The 18289-nt window shown below is 38.6% G+C and overlaps 1 protein-coding gene across 8 annotated transcripts in view; it reads left to right on the forward strand.

Annotated features, from left to right (window-relative positions):
* The first annotated feature begins 5285 nt into the window (after window positions 1-5285).
* Window positions 5286-18289, forward strand: part of GNPNAT1 (glucosamine-phosphate N-acetyltransferase 1) — a 32808-nt gene continuing 19804 nt past the window's right edge. The window contains exon 1 of one of the 8 annotated variants that reach the window (XM_027861113.1): window positions 5286-5361. Coding sequence is in view for 2 of the 8 variants with exons in the window: in XM_027861111.1 (XP_027716912.1) it covers window positions 5472-5478 (7 nt within the window). In the remaining 6 variants the exon portion in view is untranslated. The other 7 variants (XM_027861117.1, XM_027861114.1, XM_027861116.1 and 4 more) reach the window with 7 other exon arrangements.

The raw sequence follows: 18289 nt of genomic DNA on the forward strand, positions 1-18289 counted from the left end.
TTTGCCATGCAGGCCATAAATTCTGCTCTCATAATCCTCCTTTATCTTTTAAGACACTCAGAAACAGTGTGTTATATTTCCATGCTCTCAAATTCCACAAGATTCTCTGTTAGACCTTTTTTATTTTGAAGTACTTATTCATAGATACCTGAACTCATTTAGGCCATATTTCTTTCTGTTTTCAATGTTTTCCCTGTTGGTTTATCTGCTTATGTACAAGTCTTTGAGTTTTCTTCTTGAGATTTTTGGCAATTTCATTATTTCCCTCCTCCCCCTTATCTTTCCCTATTGCTCACTTTCTGACACCCTCCCATCTGATGCTGGTTTCCCTGGGGCTGGATTTCAGTGCATCTCTAATTTCTGCTACAATTCATGGTTCATCAGCCTAGGTCTCTGCTCCAAGTGACTTTTGGAGTGCCAGAACTGGCTGAGATGGATGCTGAGTTCTTTCCCTCAGGTTTAGTGGAATGCCTCATACTCTGCTTCCACCCCCCCCCCATGTCCCACTCACACAACCTGTTCCAGTGGCCTATCCCACTCTTTTTCTCAGTTTTCTGACCCAGTACTGGCAGTTCACAGAGTTGCCCTGATGGTACTACACAGTTGGTTTCTATACTTTGGGTCTCAGCCTCTGGGAGGAGAATGTCAACTATGGAGTTCTATTTCAAGCGCAGACACACATCTTGCCCCTTTCTCTCTGTTTTTGGCTCTACTACCACGGTCTTTTGCAACATAGATTGCTATCCTCCCAGCAAGTTTCTGTTCTTGGAATACTACCATGATGCTGATGCTGGCTAACTCTCAGAGCTGGAGGAAACTTCTGCACTAGGAGTACTACCATAACACTTGTTAGCTCTCATTGCCTGAGCAAATTTCTGTACCTAGGGACTCAGCATGGGGCTGCGTTTTGTTGTGACCTTGTGTGTCAGGTTCTTGGGTTACCTAACTACAGCCTTGATGCCAGTAGCATGGGAGGTGGGGGAGAGGTGCAGAGAGAGCTCAGTGTAGAAGCTGGTTCATGAGTTCTTTTTGTTTTTACCCTCTTTTGGATTCTGGCTGTCCTAAATCACAGAAACATTTAAAGGTTGCTTTATTTTTGCTGCATAATTTCTGTTTTGGAGAACTTTTAAAGGTCAGAAAGGATGAAAGAATATGTGTAGTCCTTCATCTTGTTGATCACATGACTAGAAAGAGTAAATTTGATTTAAAAAAAATCAAATTCTAAAATAAATGAATGACTAGTATCAAAAATAAAAAAAGCTGAATTCACAATCAATGAAGAAAAGAAATTAGTAGAAACAATTTCACACAATTACATATCAATGATGATCTAAATTAAATGGAAGGATATTGTTAACTGGATTTTACTGAGCCAGTCTCTAACCTGAGACTGATGAAGCAGCAGGCCAGAGACAAAGTGCCAGCAATCAGGTAGCCATTTAATTAATTATGAGGAACAGATTTGCAAATCAGGAATTGTCCTGATCAGAATTCCACCTTGCTGAAGTGAAGGCAGAGATATCATACTTAAATCACAAGTGGCAAGGGAGGGGGGAAGGTGGATTACAAACAATAGTTCCCAGGGCCAGAGTGGTTTCCCATGACAAGCCCACAAATGGATGACAACACAACAACTTTGGAGTCCTTGGGGGTTGTTACTCAGTGGGTCACAGGACCAGAGTTCCATGATGGGAACAGGCTCTATAGTCTTTGATTCCCTTCACTTTAGGTATGCAAGCAGAAGGATGCCAGTGATTGTGAGCCTTGTCAAGGTTTGGTTGATCAGTTCAAGCTGCATTGTGAGTCTGACTCACAGGCTGGGAAAAGCAATTCTGCAAAATCTAATCTATTAATATATTAATAATGCATATCACATTGATTATTATAAAAATCAGAATTTCCTCCACAATATATATAAAAACATAAAATGCCCAGAACAAGAAATAGAGGATTTAAATAACATAATTTCAGAAAATTGAACAAGCCATAAGTAAGCTTCCAGTGGAGGGAAAAAAGTCTAGCATGAGATGGATTTACAAATGAATTCTATCAAATAAAGAACAATTAACTTTAATGCTTCAAAAGCTATTTGAAAAAAAAAAAACCCAGGAAATTCCCATTTTTGAATTATTATTGAAAAATACTTGTCTTTTTATGATACAAATATTTAAGATCACAATGACATCCTAGCCAGATGTCCCTGACTTGTGACAAGGGTCAGTAACTTTGCCAGAAGTATCCTTTTGGTTGAAGCCCTCATCATTGATTTATATCAATAAACCCACTGTGAATTTCAAATATCTGGCAACATCCATCACACAAACCAAAATTTTAAGATCTGGAAGTCAATTCCTCGCAAGGTGGGAGTTAAACCTAAGAATTCTGGCCTTCATTCGTCTCCATTTTGGTATGGTACTACTTTAAGGGGCCATTATATTTCTCGGAGTCTTTGCTTTCTGTTCATCTGTTTGCCTGCCCTAAGCTATTACTTAAGTACTGCCTACACAGGGCTTTTTTAATCCTTCAGAATTGTCCAGTAATAGACTTAAGGCCAATTAAATGGTATAAAGCCCCATGGAAGACTTTTTAGAACCTTGCCACCAGGGAATGGGATGTAGTAGGAGCAGCATCTCTTACACATGGGCCAGGTTAGTTTCACAACATCCACCAAGGCCATAGCAACAAAGGCTAGACTAGTCTTTCCCTAAATTGGCAATGAAACCATCCTCAAGTATTAATTGTTCTAGGGAACTAAAGCTCATACAACTGAAACAGCTTCCTGGTCACCTAAGGCATCAAAATTCCAGTATATAAGGAATCAGACCCTCAGACTTGATGGACTTCCTGTTGCTGTGCAAGCCAACTCACCCTCCTCCCTATGTGGATCAGAGGAGCTGCATTCTTCAGAACCAGACATATATCCTAGTCAAATGTCCTTTTCATGATGTTACACAAACTTCTTTTATTATATCCTATATAGTCTACATGTGTCACATTTTGTTTCAATCTTGAATGACTGACTAAATAACTGACTGACAAACCATTTATTAAGCACTTACTAATTGTAAAACTCTGTGCTAAGCACTGAGGATACAAACAGAAAATCAAGACGATTCTTGCTCTTAAGGAACTCACAGTCTAAAGGAGACAACACAAAGAAGTTTCAGCTTAAAAGTCACATGGAAAGGCTCCATGACTCTTTGGGTGCAGTGGCAAAGAAGATGGCCATGCATTTTCTTCAATACCATTTCTATTGATAACCATGTCCTTTTCTGATGGTGAACCATTTGACAATGCTATGCTGTCTTTGGTGGTGAGAACTTTCTTTTCTAGTTTTTCAGTAGCTGTGGCTGCAGGGGGAGCAGGGGCAGGAGCATCCACAGAAACAGCTGCTGGGTTGTATCTCCACAGGTTGCTTCTGAGAGTAATGATTATTAAATAATTAATTATTGGGGACATCTAGGTTTTTTTTTTCCCTTCCTAGATCCTCATTATGTACTCGGCCAACCCAGCATCTTAAGGACATTGTTGATGAATGAGATTGCCCAAATCTCCAGGTACATGCCTTTTCATCCTGGGTGGGATGACCCCACCCAAGTAGAGAACCAAAGAATTTAACCTAAGGTGAATTCTAGCCCACTGTGTTCTAATCAGCCAGGTCTGAACAAAGGTGGATCCCCTTTTGTCTACATTGCCCTAGCTGGGGGTAGTCTGGATAAGAGACAAGTCTCTTTGTCCAACACTGAGTGATCAGAGTCCTGTCCCCCAACCCCTCATTGGAATAACCCCACTTCTCATTATAATATTCATTCTTTTCATTAATTGTTAATCAATCAGAGTTGTCACCCTCAAGAATTCCCACTCTTCCCAGGGCATATAAGTGTTGAGGGGTCTCTGGCATTACAGAGTACCACTGACCTCTTTTATTATTTATCTACTAGTATGATTAAAAAATGATTAATTGCCCAGAAACTATGCCTCTCAAACTTTTTATAAATCACACTTCCCAGGATTGTGACTGTGGGGATTGTATGGGAAGTTGGACTGGGGGTCTGGGAAGTGTTGCCATTCCTAGAGCTCTAGGGCTTCCCTGCTTGATGATTACAGGTGGTCATCAGTTGGTGTTGGTGATGGTAAAGCAAGGGAGACCCTTCTTTACCATGACTTTTCCATTCTGTGACAGTTATGGATAGTGTTTGACCACTACTATTCCCAGGGCTCTTAGGTTTAGTGTCCTGGGCTATGGCCTCCTAAGTCTGAAAAGACATGGTAGTAGCACCTTGCTGCTTCAGCTAGATTGGCCTGTCTGCCACATATGTGGCAGCTGGTAGTTCTTGGGGATGACTACTAGTCTGTTCTGTAAAGAAATTAATTCCCTACATGATGGTGGCAGGGACCAGCGAGTACTTGTTTTCTTCCTCCTGACCCCTTTCTCCCAATTACATTTTAAACTTCTTGAGAACAGGGTCTTTTACCTCTTATCTTACTGCCCTAAAACTGTACCTTGCACATAATCATTTAATAATTGTTGCTGAATTGACTGAATACACTTTTACTTTTCTCACAATCCTTTGAGGTCCACAGACGGAAGCAACTGAGGCCAGGAGAAGTTATGTGAAAGTTGTTCAGTCATACAAGTAGTATGGTAAGTTGGAAAGCTGGAACTTTTCCGAAATCCAATGCTCTTTTGTACCATTTGTAGCTTAAGTATAGAATAGAGCCAAAAATAATGCAAAGGAGAAACAACAGAGTCGTACCACAGTGTTAAGGAAAACCTCCCTACTTATGTGACTTGGGCTAAATCACGTCGTTCTAGAACTCTTTATTATTCATCTGTAAAATAGGAGCATTAGAGAGAATGATTTCCAAGACTCTTTGCCAGCTCTAAATCCTGGGAAATGAAAATAGCCCTGTAGAAGCAAAAACAATCTGTTACTTGTGTGCTTCCTATTCATCACTCATACCACTACGAAAACACTCCAGAGTTAGTTTATTCCTGGGATGAATACACAATACCAAAGCTGATGAAATTCTCGGAGATGAGAGAAGAGGTGGAGTCGTTTCCAGGTGATGAGTCTAAGTCTGAGGCCCACGGTCTGACGCAGTCCCAGCGTGGGCGGCAGAACACGGCGTTATTTTTCTTTCCCCCCTCCCCTGCTCTCTCCCTCCCTCGGGTCAGGCTCATCAGCTCCGGTTCCGTCAGGACACTGCCCTCCGCTCGGCCCATGCGTCAGGGGGCGGGGGCACTACCGCTGCCACGTCTGGGCCGCGACGGCGCCGCCGGGGGCGCGGGAGAGGCGCGAGGAGGGGAAGCCGGAGCTCAAGCGGAAGCCGGATGCGGATTTGACGCCTCGCAACCAGGTGAGCTGCGGCGCCGGCAGTTGTGCGGACGCGGGTATGATGGAAGGGGCGAGGTCGCGTTGGGTCGGGGCTGGTCCGTGGATCGCTCGGCGAGGTTAGGTACAGGGAGGATGAGGGGTGAGTGCCGCGGGGCAGCTTTGTGGCGGCTGCTTGTCCTTCTTCCCCCAGCCACGGGGCTGGTGACCAACCCTCAGGGGCCCGGAGCGGACCTGGCTGGGAGAGCTGAGCCGAGGCTGCCCTCGGAGCTTCTGTCGGACGTTAACGACCAACCACGCCGGCATCCCTTAGACGGGAACGCCAGGCGCTCGGCCCGGCGCTGGGGGAGCCGGGAGGGGGCCCGGCCCCGGCCTGCTGCCACGTCCGGAGGGAGGGAGGGCTTCGCTGCCCATTGATGGAGCTGAGCTCCGTGCCCCGAAGGGCGGGTATTTGTATTCCTTTTACCTTGACACTTTCCGGGGGGAGGGTTAAAGTGTACTTCTCTGTGAGGCGACCGCAGGAAGCCAATCTAGTCATTTGTTGACCCTGAGCTGTGCAGGCCTTCGGTTTCAGATTGGATCAACTCTGAACCACTTTGCATCTGCCCGGGATGGGGGATACGTGAGGTAAAATACCCTTTGTTCATTTTCACTGGCTCTTGAAACCATCCTGGAAACAATCCTGGAAACTCACCAACCAGTGCTACCCCCCACCCCCCCAGATCCTCTGTTTAGGAGGACCAACCTTTTCTAAGATTTTTAAAAAAGCAAATTGTATATATTGTAATGGATGGGAAATATTCTCTTATATAAAGGAATATCTTCACCTGTTACTTAGTCATACTACAGAATATAAGTTCCGGATGAATGAAGTTTATTGCTTTAAACGAAAGCATTAAAATCATTTCAGAGGTAGGAGGAATATTATAAATATTCCAACCCAATCCCTGTAAGGAAACCGACTGGAAAGCTTTAGTGACTTGCCTCAAAAATAGAATTCAAGTGTCTTGAATCTTTCAGAAATACCACTTTTCTTTTCTAGACTGAGTAACATCTACATAAACTAAGATTAAACCTGAAAATCTTAATTTAAGATTAACATAGGCAGAGCTTCTCTGGTAAGGTGTTATTTGAAGTAGGCACTATGATATATCGGAAGAAAAACCACCTCTTGACAGTTCAGAGACTTTTTCTTCTAGGTTTTTGTACATAGAGAGCTAACTTGGGGTAGTGTGTAGATTACTGGGCTTAATATTCCTCACACTTCGGAAATCACAAATCTTTTAGATAATCTAAGTTCTTGCCTGTGGTTGTTGGATAAATAACATGTGGGTTCTAGTTTTAGCCCTGCCACTAACTAGCAGTGTTACACTGGACAAGTTATTTGACTAATGCATTGTGGTAAAACTGAGATAAAAATTCATGTTTTGTATACTAAGTTGTGAAAACAAGACAGTGAATATTATTTGAAAAATATATAGTAATTAAATAAATATGGCAAGACCAATGGCCCAATAAATGTAAGACTGTGAGCCTGGCATGAATTACAGGTCAGAAGGGAAGAAAGGTAAAGATATGACAGGAGTGTATTGCAGGGTGTATGTTATAGAATTGTTTGATTTAGTCTGAGCTCCAGTGATTTTTCCCTTGGGGTTATGGTTACACCTACCAGTTTTGTTATTGGAAAGAACACTGGGCTTTAAGTCAGGATTTTAGTCATGATTTTCCCTCTAATTTGCTGTGTGGTCTTGGGCTCAGTTTCTTGGCCTGGCTAGGCCTCAGCTTCCTCTTTGTAAAATGAGGATAAAATGATCTGTAAGCCACCTTCTCACTGTTACCATTCACTAAGCCTATAAATATTTAAGTAGCATAAATAATAGTTTTAGAGCTGGGAGGGACCTTAGAGACCATCTTATCTAGTCCCCTTTTTTACAGATGAGGAAACTAAGGCCCAGAAAAGTAGCTTGCCCAAGGTCACAAACCCAGGCAGATAAGAGCTGAGATTTGAACTTCAAGTTCTTTGACTCCAAATCTAGCACACTTTTCACTATATCACATCTTGTTTATCTGCCTCATTGGGAGGATGAAAGTATTCTCTATAAAGTCTGTTTTACAGATGAATGAAATTTATTGTTTTAAATGCTAGAACTTTTTATTTTAAATCTTTTTCAGGAAAATCTTTGTAATTGTTTTGGCTATTTATTAAGGTAATTTAAAACTCGTATGAGAATTCAATATTGTATTGTGCTGCAGTATAGTGAAGCCTTGAGAATTCTCTGAGATGTGTTGGGTTTGTTAGCCTGCTCTGCCACACAGAGCAAATCAGGAAGATTGAGTTCAAGTCCTGCCTAACACATCCTGGTTTATGACCTCTGGGCAAGTCACTTAACCTCTGGAAACTCCAGATGATTAAAAAAAACAAAAAACTTTTAAACAAATCTCAGGTTGAATGTTATTTATATTGTATAGTGTTAAAGTGTATATAGTTATATAGTTATAGTATGTAGTTACAGTGTAAAGATTTTGCCACATTTTAAAAATCTGAATAACATTTTTTACCTTTGTCATAGGATATTTGTAACTTTCGTCAGTCAAAATTCAAAAAGACTTGCCGTAGTAGAGAGTTTCCTCTCTAGGAGTTCTCTATACCAATGAAATCACAGGTCTGTCAAAAAAACAAACAAATGAACAAAAAAAAAATCGAAACAAAAAAAGAGAAACAAACAAGCCTCCTTGGAGGGCACACCCAAATGAGATCACATACCCATTTGAGTATTATTATACCGTGATTTGATGGATAGAAAGCTAGCTTATGAGCCAGGAAGATCAGGGTTCAAATCCTGCTTCTGCTCCATCACGTGAGTTCAAGTCCAGCCTCTATCTACCATGTACTGGTTATGTGACCATTGGTAAATCACTTAATCTCTTGGTGCACAAAGCAGCTTTCTAAGATTGTAAGTTGTAGAGAAGGTGTCAGTCTGCATTGATAGGGAAAGTTTCCTCATCCAGGAGGTTCCTTATACCAGTAAATAATTTCAGTCCCTATTCCTATCCTTTAAATATAACACCGTGTGATAGACAGGGCAGTTGTTATTTTTTTGCAGCTGGAAAGACTGAAGCTTGGACAGGTTAAATGACCTGCACTATGATACAGCTAAGATGATTGGTAGAACCAGGATTCTAAGCTAGGTCTTATGGCTCCTAGACCATTGCTTTTTTTGCTATGTCCTGCAGCCCCTAGACTTCTCAAAGGACCTTTTTCTTCTAGGTACTTGCCTATGTTCTTTTAAATAAATAATTTCTGAATAAGAAACGTGTTACATTACACTTACAAATGTGTGAATATAGAGTACAGCTGTAAAGGTTTGAAAAATACATTTCTTTTACTATTGAAAACAATTTTGTGCCTGTTTTCCTGCAGATCCTCCAATGTTTGTCATTTTCTTTTTTTGTCAGCTCCACCAATCCGATAGATCTGAGGTGGAACATCAGAGTTGCTTGAATTTGCATTTTCTTTTTATTAATTCTTTGGTGCAGTTTTCCAGTTGTTAATTGCTTGAATTTTTTCCCCCTTTTTTCTGTTTGTTTAGTGTTCAGTAAAGCCAAAGACTCCATTTCCTGAGGTAAAGACTGTTTGATAAAAACTACTGGGAAAACTGGAAGGCAGTTCAGCAGAAATTAGATATAACCAACGTCTCACAATCTATAAAAGATAAATTAAATGCATACATGACTTTAGATGTAAAAGCAACATAATAAGCAACTTAGAAAGAAATACCTTTCAGATCTGTGGAGAGGGTAAGACTGAAGACTGATTACTAAATATGACTGAAGAAGTGATAGAGAGGATCACAGAAGATACAATAGACAATTTTGATTATATAAAAATTTTAAAAGTTTTTGTACAAATATCTAACACCCTTAAAATCAGAATGCCCTTCTATAAGTAATGGGGAAAATGTTTTACAGCACAGTTTTTGATAATTATCCAAGATACATAAGGAACTAATTCAAATTTATAACACTAAAAACCATTCCTCAAAAGACAAATGGTCAAAGGATAAGAACAAGCAGTTTTCTTTTTTCTTTATATTTTGTTATACAGAAAAAGTGTTAACAATATGATTTAAAACTACAAATCCTGTCTATTTTAAATCTTGTGCACATAATGCATTATTTTTTTCAATAAATATTCTCATTTCATTTCCAATAAAAATAATGTGAATAGTAGTTCTACCCAAACAAGGTATTGTGTTTAAATTTTTTATTTTGGTAGCAAAGTGATATAGTATATTTTCACCATTCCTTTTTGGTAATGTGGTTCAGTACCAGAGTTTAATTCAGAGCGACACAACTACACCAACAATAAGTTATATTGAAATGAATGTGGCATGTGATAGCATAGATAATCTTTGTTGTTTCTTATGAATCTGTACCTCCCACCAACCCCTTTTCCCAACTGAGCAAATCAAAAACAAAGAAACCCCAAAAAACCCAACTACTAAAAAAATAAAGCCCTTAATACATGTCTGCATAGTCTGGCAAAACACATTCCCACATTATCCATGTCCGAAAAAAGTATATCTCTTTCTGAATTTTAAGTTCATTTACTTCTGTGTTGGGAGGTGAGTGGCATGTTTCCTCTTTATTCTTGTGGACTCGTTTATCATTGTATTGATCAGAATTCTTAAGGCTTTTAAAGTTGTTTTTCTCTAGAATGTATAAAATGTTCTAGTTCTGTTCCCTTTGCATCAGTTCATAGTGGTCTCAGTTGCCTTTGAAACGTTCTGTTTCATCATTTCTTTCTTTCTTTTCTTTTCTTTTATTTTTGGTGAGGCATTTGGGGTTAAGTGACTTTCCCAGAGTCACACGGCTAGTGAGTGTTATATGTCTGAGGTTAGATTTGAACTCAGGTCCTCCTAACTCCAAGGCCAGTGCTCTATTCTCTGTGTATTTTGGCACTTCTTAAGACATTTCATTATATTCATGCCACAATCTGTTTAGTCGTTTCCCAATAGAATATCCTTTTAGTTTATAATTTTAGTTTTATAATTTATTCATGAAAATAGCTGCTGTAAATGTTTGTACATTTAGTTACTTTTCCTCTTTCACTGATTTCTTTGTGATCTAGAGTAGTAGAAGTGTATTTGGAACATACACATTTTACTACTTTGGGCATAAGTAATATATTGCTTTCCAATTCACAGCTCCACTAAGAGTGCACTAGTGCGTACCTTAAGTACTCTGGCTCTTTCCTCTCTCCCTCCTTCTTTCCTTTTTCCATAACTGAACTGCTCTGTTTCCAACCTAGGCCAGTTCACCTCTCCTTAGGCATCCTGGTAGCTCACCCTTCTGGTGCCTCATCATTCTGGAGCTGGATTTAGATGGGCAGTTTTCAGAGAAAGAAATCCCAACTGTCAACAACTATATGAAAAAAAAATGCTATAAATCACTCATAGAGGCTAATTTAAAGGAATTCTGAGATTTTACCTCACAATCATCAGACTGGCAAAGAAGACAAAAGAGGATAGTGATCAATGTTGGAAGGGCTTTAGGAAAACAGGTACACTATATTTAGAGCAACTCTTTATAGTAACCCCAAACTGGAAAGTAAGGGAGTGGCCTTCCTTATTGGGGAATGATAAGACAAAATTATAGTATGTGAGTATAATGGAATATTTTTTTAAAAATAGTATTTTTTCGGGGCGGCTAGGTGGTGCAGTGGATAGAGCTCTGGCCTTGGAGTCAGGAGGACCTGAGTTCAAATCCAGCCTCAGACATTTGACGCTTACTGGCTTTGTGACCCTGGGCAAGTCACTTAACCCCAATTGCCTCACCAAAAAGCAAAAAAAACCTAAAGTAGTATTTTCCCCCCAGTTATATGTCTTGTTTTTTTGTTTGTTTTTATTTTTGGCTAGGCAGTGGGGTTAAGTGACTTGCCTAGGGTCACACAGCTAGTAAGTGTTATGTGTATGAGTCCAGATTTGAACTCAGGTCTTCCTGAATCCAGGGTCGGTGCTCTATCCACTGTGCCACCTAGCTGCCCTCTCCCCAGTTATATGTCAAGAAAATTTTTAGCCTTCATTTTTACAAGATTTTGAGTTCTAAATTTTTCTCCCTCCCTACCCTTCCCTTTTCTGAAAAAGTGTGATATAGTTTATGCATGTGCTATCATGTAAAAATATTTCCATATTAGTCATAGTTGTGAAAGAAGAAACAAATTGAAAGAAAAAAAATGTAAGAAAGAATAAAGAAAGTGAAAAAAATATGCTTCAATCTGCATTCAGAGGCCATCAGTTCTTTATTTGGATATGGTTAGCATTTTCCTTCTTGAGTCCTTTGTACTTGTCTTGCATCATTGTGTTGCTGAGAAGAGCTGAGTCATTCATAGATGATCATCGCACAATGTTGCTGATACTATGTTTTCCTGGTTCTGCTCATTTCACTTTGTATCAGTTCATAAAAGTCTTTCCAGGTTTTTCTGAAATCTGCATGTTCATCATTTCTTATTGCACAATAGTATTCCATTATATTCATATACCACAGCTTGTTTAGCCATTCCCCAATTGATGGGCATCCCCTCAATTTCTAGTATTTTGCCACCACAAAAAGGGCTGCTATAAATATTTTTGCACATATAGGTCTTTTTTCCTTTTTTATGCTGTCTTTGGGATACAGACCTAGTAGTAGTATTGCTGGGTCAAATGGTATGCACAGTTTGGTTGCCCTTTGGGCATAGTTCAAAATTGCTCACTGGAATGGTTGGATCAGTTCATAACTCCAACAGTGCATTAGTGTTCCAATTTTCCCACATCTTCTCCAGCATTTATCATTTTCCTTTTCTGTCATATTAACCAATCTGATAGGTATGAAGTGGTACTTCAGAGTTGTTTTAATTTGTATTTCTCTAATCAGAAGTGATTTGGAGCACTTCTTCATATGTGTATAGATAGCTTTGATTTCTTCATCAGAAAACTGCCTGTTCGTATCCTTTGACCATTTATCAATTAGAGAATAACTTGTATTCTTGTTAATTTTATTCAGTTTTCTATATATTTGAGAAATGAAGCCTTTGTCACAGACACTGACAGAAACACTTTGTCAGAGATAGAGACACAGATAGTTTCCCATCTTTCTGCTTTCTTTCTAATCTTGGTTGCATTGGTTTTCTTTGTACAAAAGCTTTTAAATTTAATATAATTAAAATTATCTGTTTTACATTTTGTGATGCTCTGTATCTCTTTTTTGGTCATGATCTGACAGGTAGACAATTTCTTGCTTTTCTAATTTGCTTAAGGTGTCACCCTTTATGTCAAAATGATGGCAAAGGTCTGTCAAACCTAACTCTTCAGTTTTTCTTGTTTATTTTTTTTTTGTTTTATCGATTTATCGAGTTCTGAGAGGGGACAGTTGAGATGCCCCACTAGTATAGTTTTGCTGTCTTTTTCTTCCTATAGCACACTTCTTTAAGAGTTTGGATGCTATTCCACTTGGTGCATATAATTTTAGTATTGATTATTGCTTCATTGTCTATGATGCCTTTTTGCAAGATGTAGTTTCCTTCCCTATCTTTTTTAATTAGGTCTATTTTTGCTTTTACTTTGATATCCAGATTGCTACTCCTGCTTTTATTACTTCAGCAGAAGCATAATAGATTCTGCTCCAGCCCCTTACCTTTACTCTGTGTGTGTCTCTGTGCTTCAAGTATGGTTCTTGTAAAAAACATATTATAGGATTCTGGTTTTTGATCCACTCTGCTATCTGCTTCCATTTTGTGAGATTGTTCATTGCATTCACATTACAGTTATGTTTACTACCTGTGTATTTCTGTCCATCCTAATTCTTCTTCCTGTCTGTTCTCTCTCTCCTTTCATCTTTTCCTTCCTCACTAGTATTTTGCTTGTGTCTACCACCTCCCCTGATCTGCCTTCCCTTCTGTCAGTCTCCATACCCCCTTTACTTAATCTCCTCCCCTCCTACTTCCCTGTTGGGTAAGATAGATTTCTATATTCAACTGATTGTGTATATGATTCCCTTTGTGCCAATACTGATGAGAGTAAGGTTCAAGCAATGCTTATTACCTACCCTCCCATCTTCCCTTCCACTGTAATAGGTCTTTTGCACCTTTTCATGTGAAATAATTTACTCCATTCTACCTCTCCCTTCTAAACCTATTTTACTACTCTTTTTCATCTCCTAATTTTTTTGTATCATTCCCCCAAATTCAACTTATATCTGTATCCTCTGTGTATATTCCTTCTAGCTGTACTATTAGTGATATAGTTTTTAAGAATTACAAGTATCATTTTCCCATGTGGCCATATAAATAGTTTAGCTCTATTGAATTCCTTATGTTTTCTTTTCCCTGTTTACCTATTTGTTTCTCTTGGATCTTGATATTGGAGATCAGATTTTTGGTTTAATTCTGGTCTTCTTATGAAAGCTTGAAATCCTTCTATTTTATTGAATGACCATTTTTTTCCTTTGTTGTATTATGCTTCATTTTGCCAGATAAGTGATTCTTGGTTGTAGTCCTAGCTCCTTTGCCTTCCAGATCATGTTCCATCACCACCAGTCCCTTAATGTTGTAGCAGCTAAGTCCTGTGTAATCCTGATTGTGACTCCTGGATATTTGAATTGTTTCTTTCTGGTCACTTGTAGTTTTTTTTCCTTGACCTGATAGTTCTGAAATTTGGCTATAATGTTCCTTGGAGTTTTTATTTTGGGATTTCTTTCCTGCGATGATTGGTGGAGTCTTTCAATGCCTGTTTTGCTGTCTGTTTTTAGGACATTAGGGCAGTTTTCCTTAAAGATGCCGCCCAAGTCCTTCTTTTGATTATGGCTTTCAGGTAGTCCAGTGATTCTGACATTGTCTCTCCTGATTCTATTTTCCAGGTCAGTTGTTTTTCCCTTGAGGTATTTTACATTTTCTTCCATTTTTTTATTCTTTTGAAGTTGTTTGATTGATTCTTGGTGTCTCATAGAGTCATTAGCTTCCACTTGCCCAATTCTAACTTTTAAGGTATTGTTTTCCTCAATTAGTTTTTGTACTTTCTTTTCCATTTAGCCAATTGTACTTTTTAAGGAGTTATTTTCTTCAGTGGATTTTTGTATATTCTTTCCCATTTGGCCAGTTCTACTTTTTTGGCAGTTTCTAAGCTGTTGACTCTTTTTTTAAAATAATTTTCTTGCATCACTCTCATTTCTTTTCCTGTTTTTTCTTCTGCATCTCTTCTACGATTTTTAAGCTCCTTTTTGATGTCTTCTATGAGTTTTTTCTGGACTTAAAACCGCTTCCCATTTTTCTTTGGGGTTTTGCCCCTAAGTGTTTTGACATTATTGTCCTCTTCTGAGTTGGTATCTTGGACTTCCCTGTCACCATTATAACTTTCTGTGGTCAGATTCTATTTTTGTTTTTTGCTCCCCCCCCCTCCCTTTTGCCTTTCTTTTAAATTTGAGCTCTGCACCTGTGGTGGAAGGGGCATTCTCTCAGGCTTCTTATGCTGCAGGTCCTGGCTGTTTACCTGGTGTCGTGCTGATGTTGCCTTGAGGCCCGCTGGTGCCCTTGTGTCTGGTGCCGTGCTGAGGGGGTGGGCTGGGGGATTGTTGGCGCTGTTGGAGTTGTAGGAGTCTGGAAGCTTACTTTGTGCTGTGCTGGGGTCCTAGTGGTGGTGTGTGGTGTGTGCTGAGGCCCGGTGGGGTGTTTTTGTGTTTCCCTCGGGCTGTGCTGAAGCACATGCAGGTCTGGTCCCTGGAGGATGCCTGTTTGGCAGGGGCTGCACTGAAGCATGTGGAGATCTGGCTTAACTCCTCCTCTCGCGATGCTGGAGAATGAATGTTTGCCTGGGGCTACTCTGAAGCACTTGGTGGTCCTGGTGATGGTATTTGCCTGCTCCACCACATTGGGGCTCACATCTTCCGCTGGTTTGCTGAGGTGGAGCTTGCTGCTGGTTTGCTGGGATGCTTTCTGCGCTGGAATGTGCTTCCCTTTTACCCAAGTGAGACAGATTTTTCTTGCTGATATTCCAAGTTTCTTGGGCTAAAAGATTGTTTCACTCCTTCTTCTTGCTCATTCTACTGTTCCAGGATTTATTTAGGGGTACTATTTTGTGGTTGTGTGGAGATGAATATGGGAGAGCTACAGATTTGCTGCTTAGTGTGCCCTATTGGCTCCCCTCTTTCATCCAATATAGTGGCATATTATTGTGCCACAAGGAATGATGAAATGGATAGTTTTAGAGAAAACTGGGAAGATCTCTGTGAACTGATAGAGAGTGAAATGAACAGAACTAGAACAATTTAAATAACGTCATGGAAAAAAACAAGTACGAAAAGACTTTAAAACTCTGATCAATGCTTTAAGTCTAGAGAACTAATAATGATAAATGATAACAATAATAACTGGCATTTATATCATGATTTAGGGTTTTTGCAAAGCATTTTAGAAATATTATTTTATTTTCACAATAATTCTGTGAGGTAGGTGTTATTTTTGCGGATGAAGAAACTGAAGTAGAGAGTGTTACATGACTTGCACAGGGTCACACAGCCAGCAAGTGTTTTGAGGTAGGATTTGAACTCAATATTTCTGTGACTCCAGTTTCAACCCCGTCTACTCTTCAACCTAGCTGAAGATGAACCGTGACCTACCACCTCCCATAAAGGTGATGAGCTTAAAATGTAGAATGAGATGTACATTTTTGGACATTACCAACATGGGAATTTGTTTTTCTGGATTATGCATATTTGTTAGGTTTCATTTTTTGTTTAAATTATTCAGTGGGGAGAGAAGGGGAGAGAAGAGATAATAAAGGCTTATAAAATGAATATATTTAAATTTTCTTAAAGGAACTACTTGTTCATATTCTTTGACTCTTAATCTTTTGGGGTAATGGTTCTCATTCTTACAGATTTGAATCAGTTCTTTATAAATCTTAGATGTGACATCTTTATTAGAGAAGCTTACTGCAAAGATTTTTTTCCCCTGTTACCTGATTTCCTTCTAACTTTAACTGCATTGATTTTTCTTTTTAATGCTACATAATCAAAATTGTCCATTTTATTTTCTGTGATCCTCTGTATCTTGTTTGGCTGTTGTCCACAGATGTGAAAAATAATTTCTTCCTTGATTCTCTAATTAGTTTTTGATATCATCCTTTATTTCTAAGTCAGCTATCCATTTGGTATATGGTGAGAGCTGTTGGTCTATACGTAATTTCTACCAGACTGCTTTTGAGTTTTCCCAGTCCTTTTGTCAAATAATAAGTCCCTACTCCCTCAGTGAGTGGGTTCTTTGGGTTTATCAAAGCCTAGGCTACTCTTTTTTGCTTCTTTTGATTTGTTGTGTACCTAATCTGTTCCACTGATTGACTTAACTCTTAACCAGTACAAAATTATTGTGTTTTGAACTACAATTTGAGATCTGGTGTTGCTAGACTCCTCTCTCCCACTTTTATTCATGATTTTCCATGAGATTCTTAACTTTTTGTTCTTCTAGTTATCTAATTCTATAAAATAATTCTTTGGTAACTTGATTGGTGTAGCATTGAATAAATAAATTATATTAGGTAGTATTGTTATTTTTATCACATTGGCTTTGTTTATTACCCCTGAGCAATTAATATTTCTCCAAATTTTTAGGTTTGTCTTTATTTCGATAAAAAGTATTTTGTAGTTAAATTCACATTGTTCCTTTGTATGTGTTGATAGACTCCAAAATATTTTATATATTCTTTTGGCTTTTGTCAAATACCTTTTTGAGGTCTATTGATATTGATCATGTAATTTTTATTTTTGTCTTTTTTTTTTTTTTTTAAGTGAGGCAATTGGGGTTAAGTGACTTGCCCAGGTTCACACAGCTAGTAAGTGTCAGGTGTTTGGTCTGAGGTCAGATTTGAACTCAGGTCCCCCTGACTTCAGGGCCGGTGCTCTTTCCTCTGCGCCACCTAGCTGCCCCTTATTTTTGTCTTTAATAAGCTCTGTTACATTCAGGGTCAGCTAGGTGGTACACTGGATAGAATGCTGGGCTTGGAGTCAGGAAGGCTTGTCTTCTTGAGTTCAAATCTGGCCCCAGACACTTACTAGCTGTGTGACCCAGGGCAAGTCACTTAACCCTGCTTCCTTCAGTTTTATTATCTGTTAAATGAGCTGGAGAAGGAAATGGCAAACTGTACCATTATCTTTGCCAAGAAAACCCCAAATGGGGTCACGAAGAGTCGGACATGACTGAAACAACTGAACAAACAACAAGAACTACATTCATAGTTTTCATTATATTGAACAAACCCTGTATTTCTTGGTATAAACCCAATCTGGTCATAATCATTTTAGTATGTTGTTATATCTTATTTGCTAATACTCAATATTTTACAGTCACTACTTTTTAGGGATATAGTTTTGGTCCTGTCCCCCCCCCCCCATCCCCCTGCCCTGAACCTTGTCTCTCCCTGGTTTAGGTATCAAGACAATTTTTGTGTCATTAAAAGAGTTTGTAAGAGTTCCTTTTTATATTTTTGCAACAATTTATATATTAATTGTTCTTTGTATGTTTGATAGAATTCACTTTGTAATCCTGCAGTTTTCTTGCTTTGGGAGTTAATTTATGGCTGTTCATTTTTTTTTCTGGAATCTGATTATTTAAATAATGTTATTTTCTTCTCTTAATCTGGGCATTTTATATATTTTTTTATAAATATTCATTTCATCTAAGTTATCAATTTTATTCAGTAATTGAACAAAATCATTTCTGATAAGTTTCCTTTTATGTCTTTTTCATTTATGATGAAAAATTTTTTTCCATTTTTGACAGAAATAGTTTAGTTTTCCTGTCTTTAAAAATCAGACTAGTTAATGTTCATATATTTTATTAGTTTCTTAAAAACAGTTTTAGTTTTGTCAGTTGTGTTTTTAAAATGTTTTAAATTTTGTTACTATTTTTTATTTTCAGAATTTTT

Source organism: Vombatus ursinus, unplaced genomic scaffold (assembly GCF_900497805.2).
Source record: "Vombatus ursinus unplaced genomic scaffold, bare-nosed wombat genome assembly UNPS02014449.1, whole genome shotgun sequence".
In the NCBI taxonomy this organism is placed as follows: Eukaryota; Metazoa; Chordata; class Mammalia; order Diprotodontia; family Vombatidae; genus Vombatus; species Vombatus ursinus.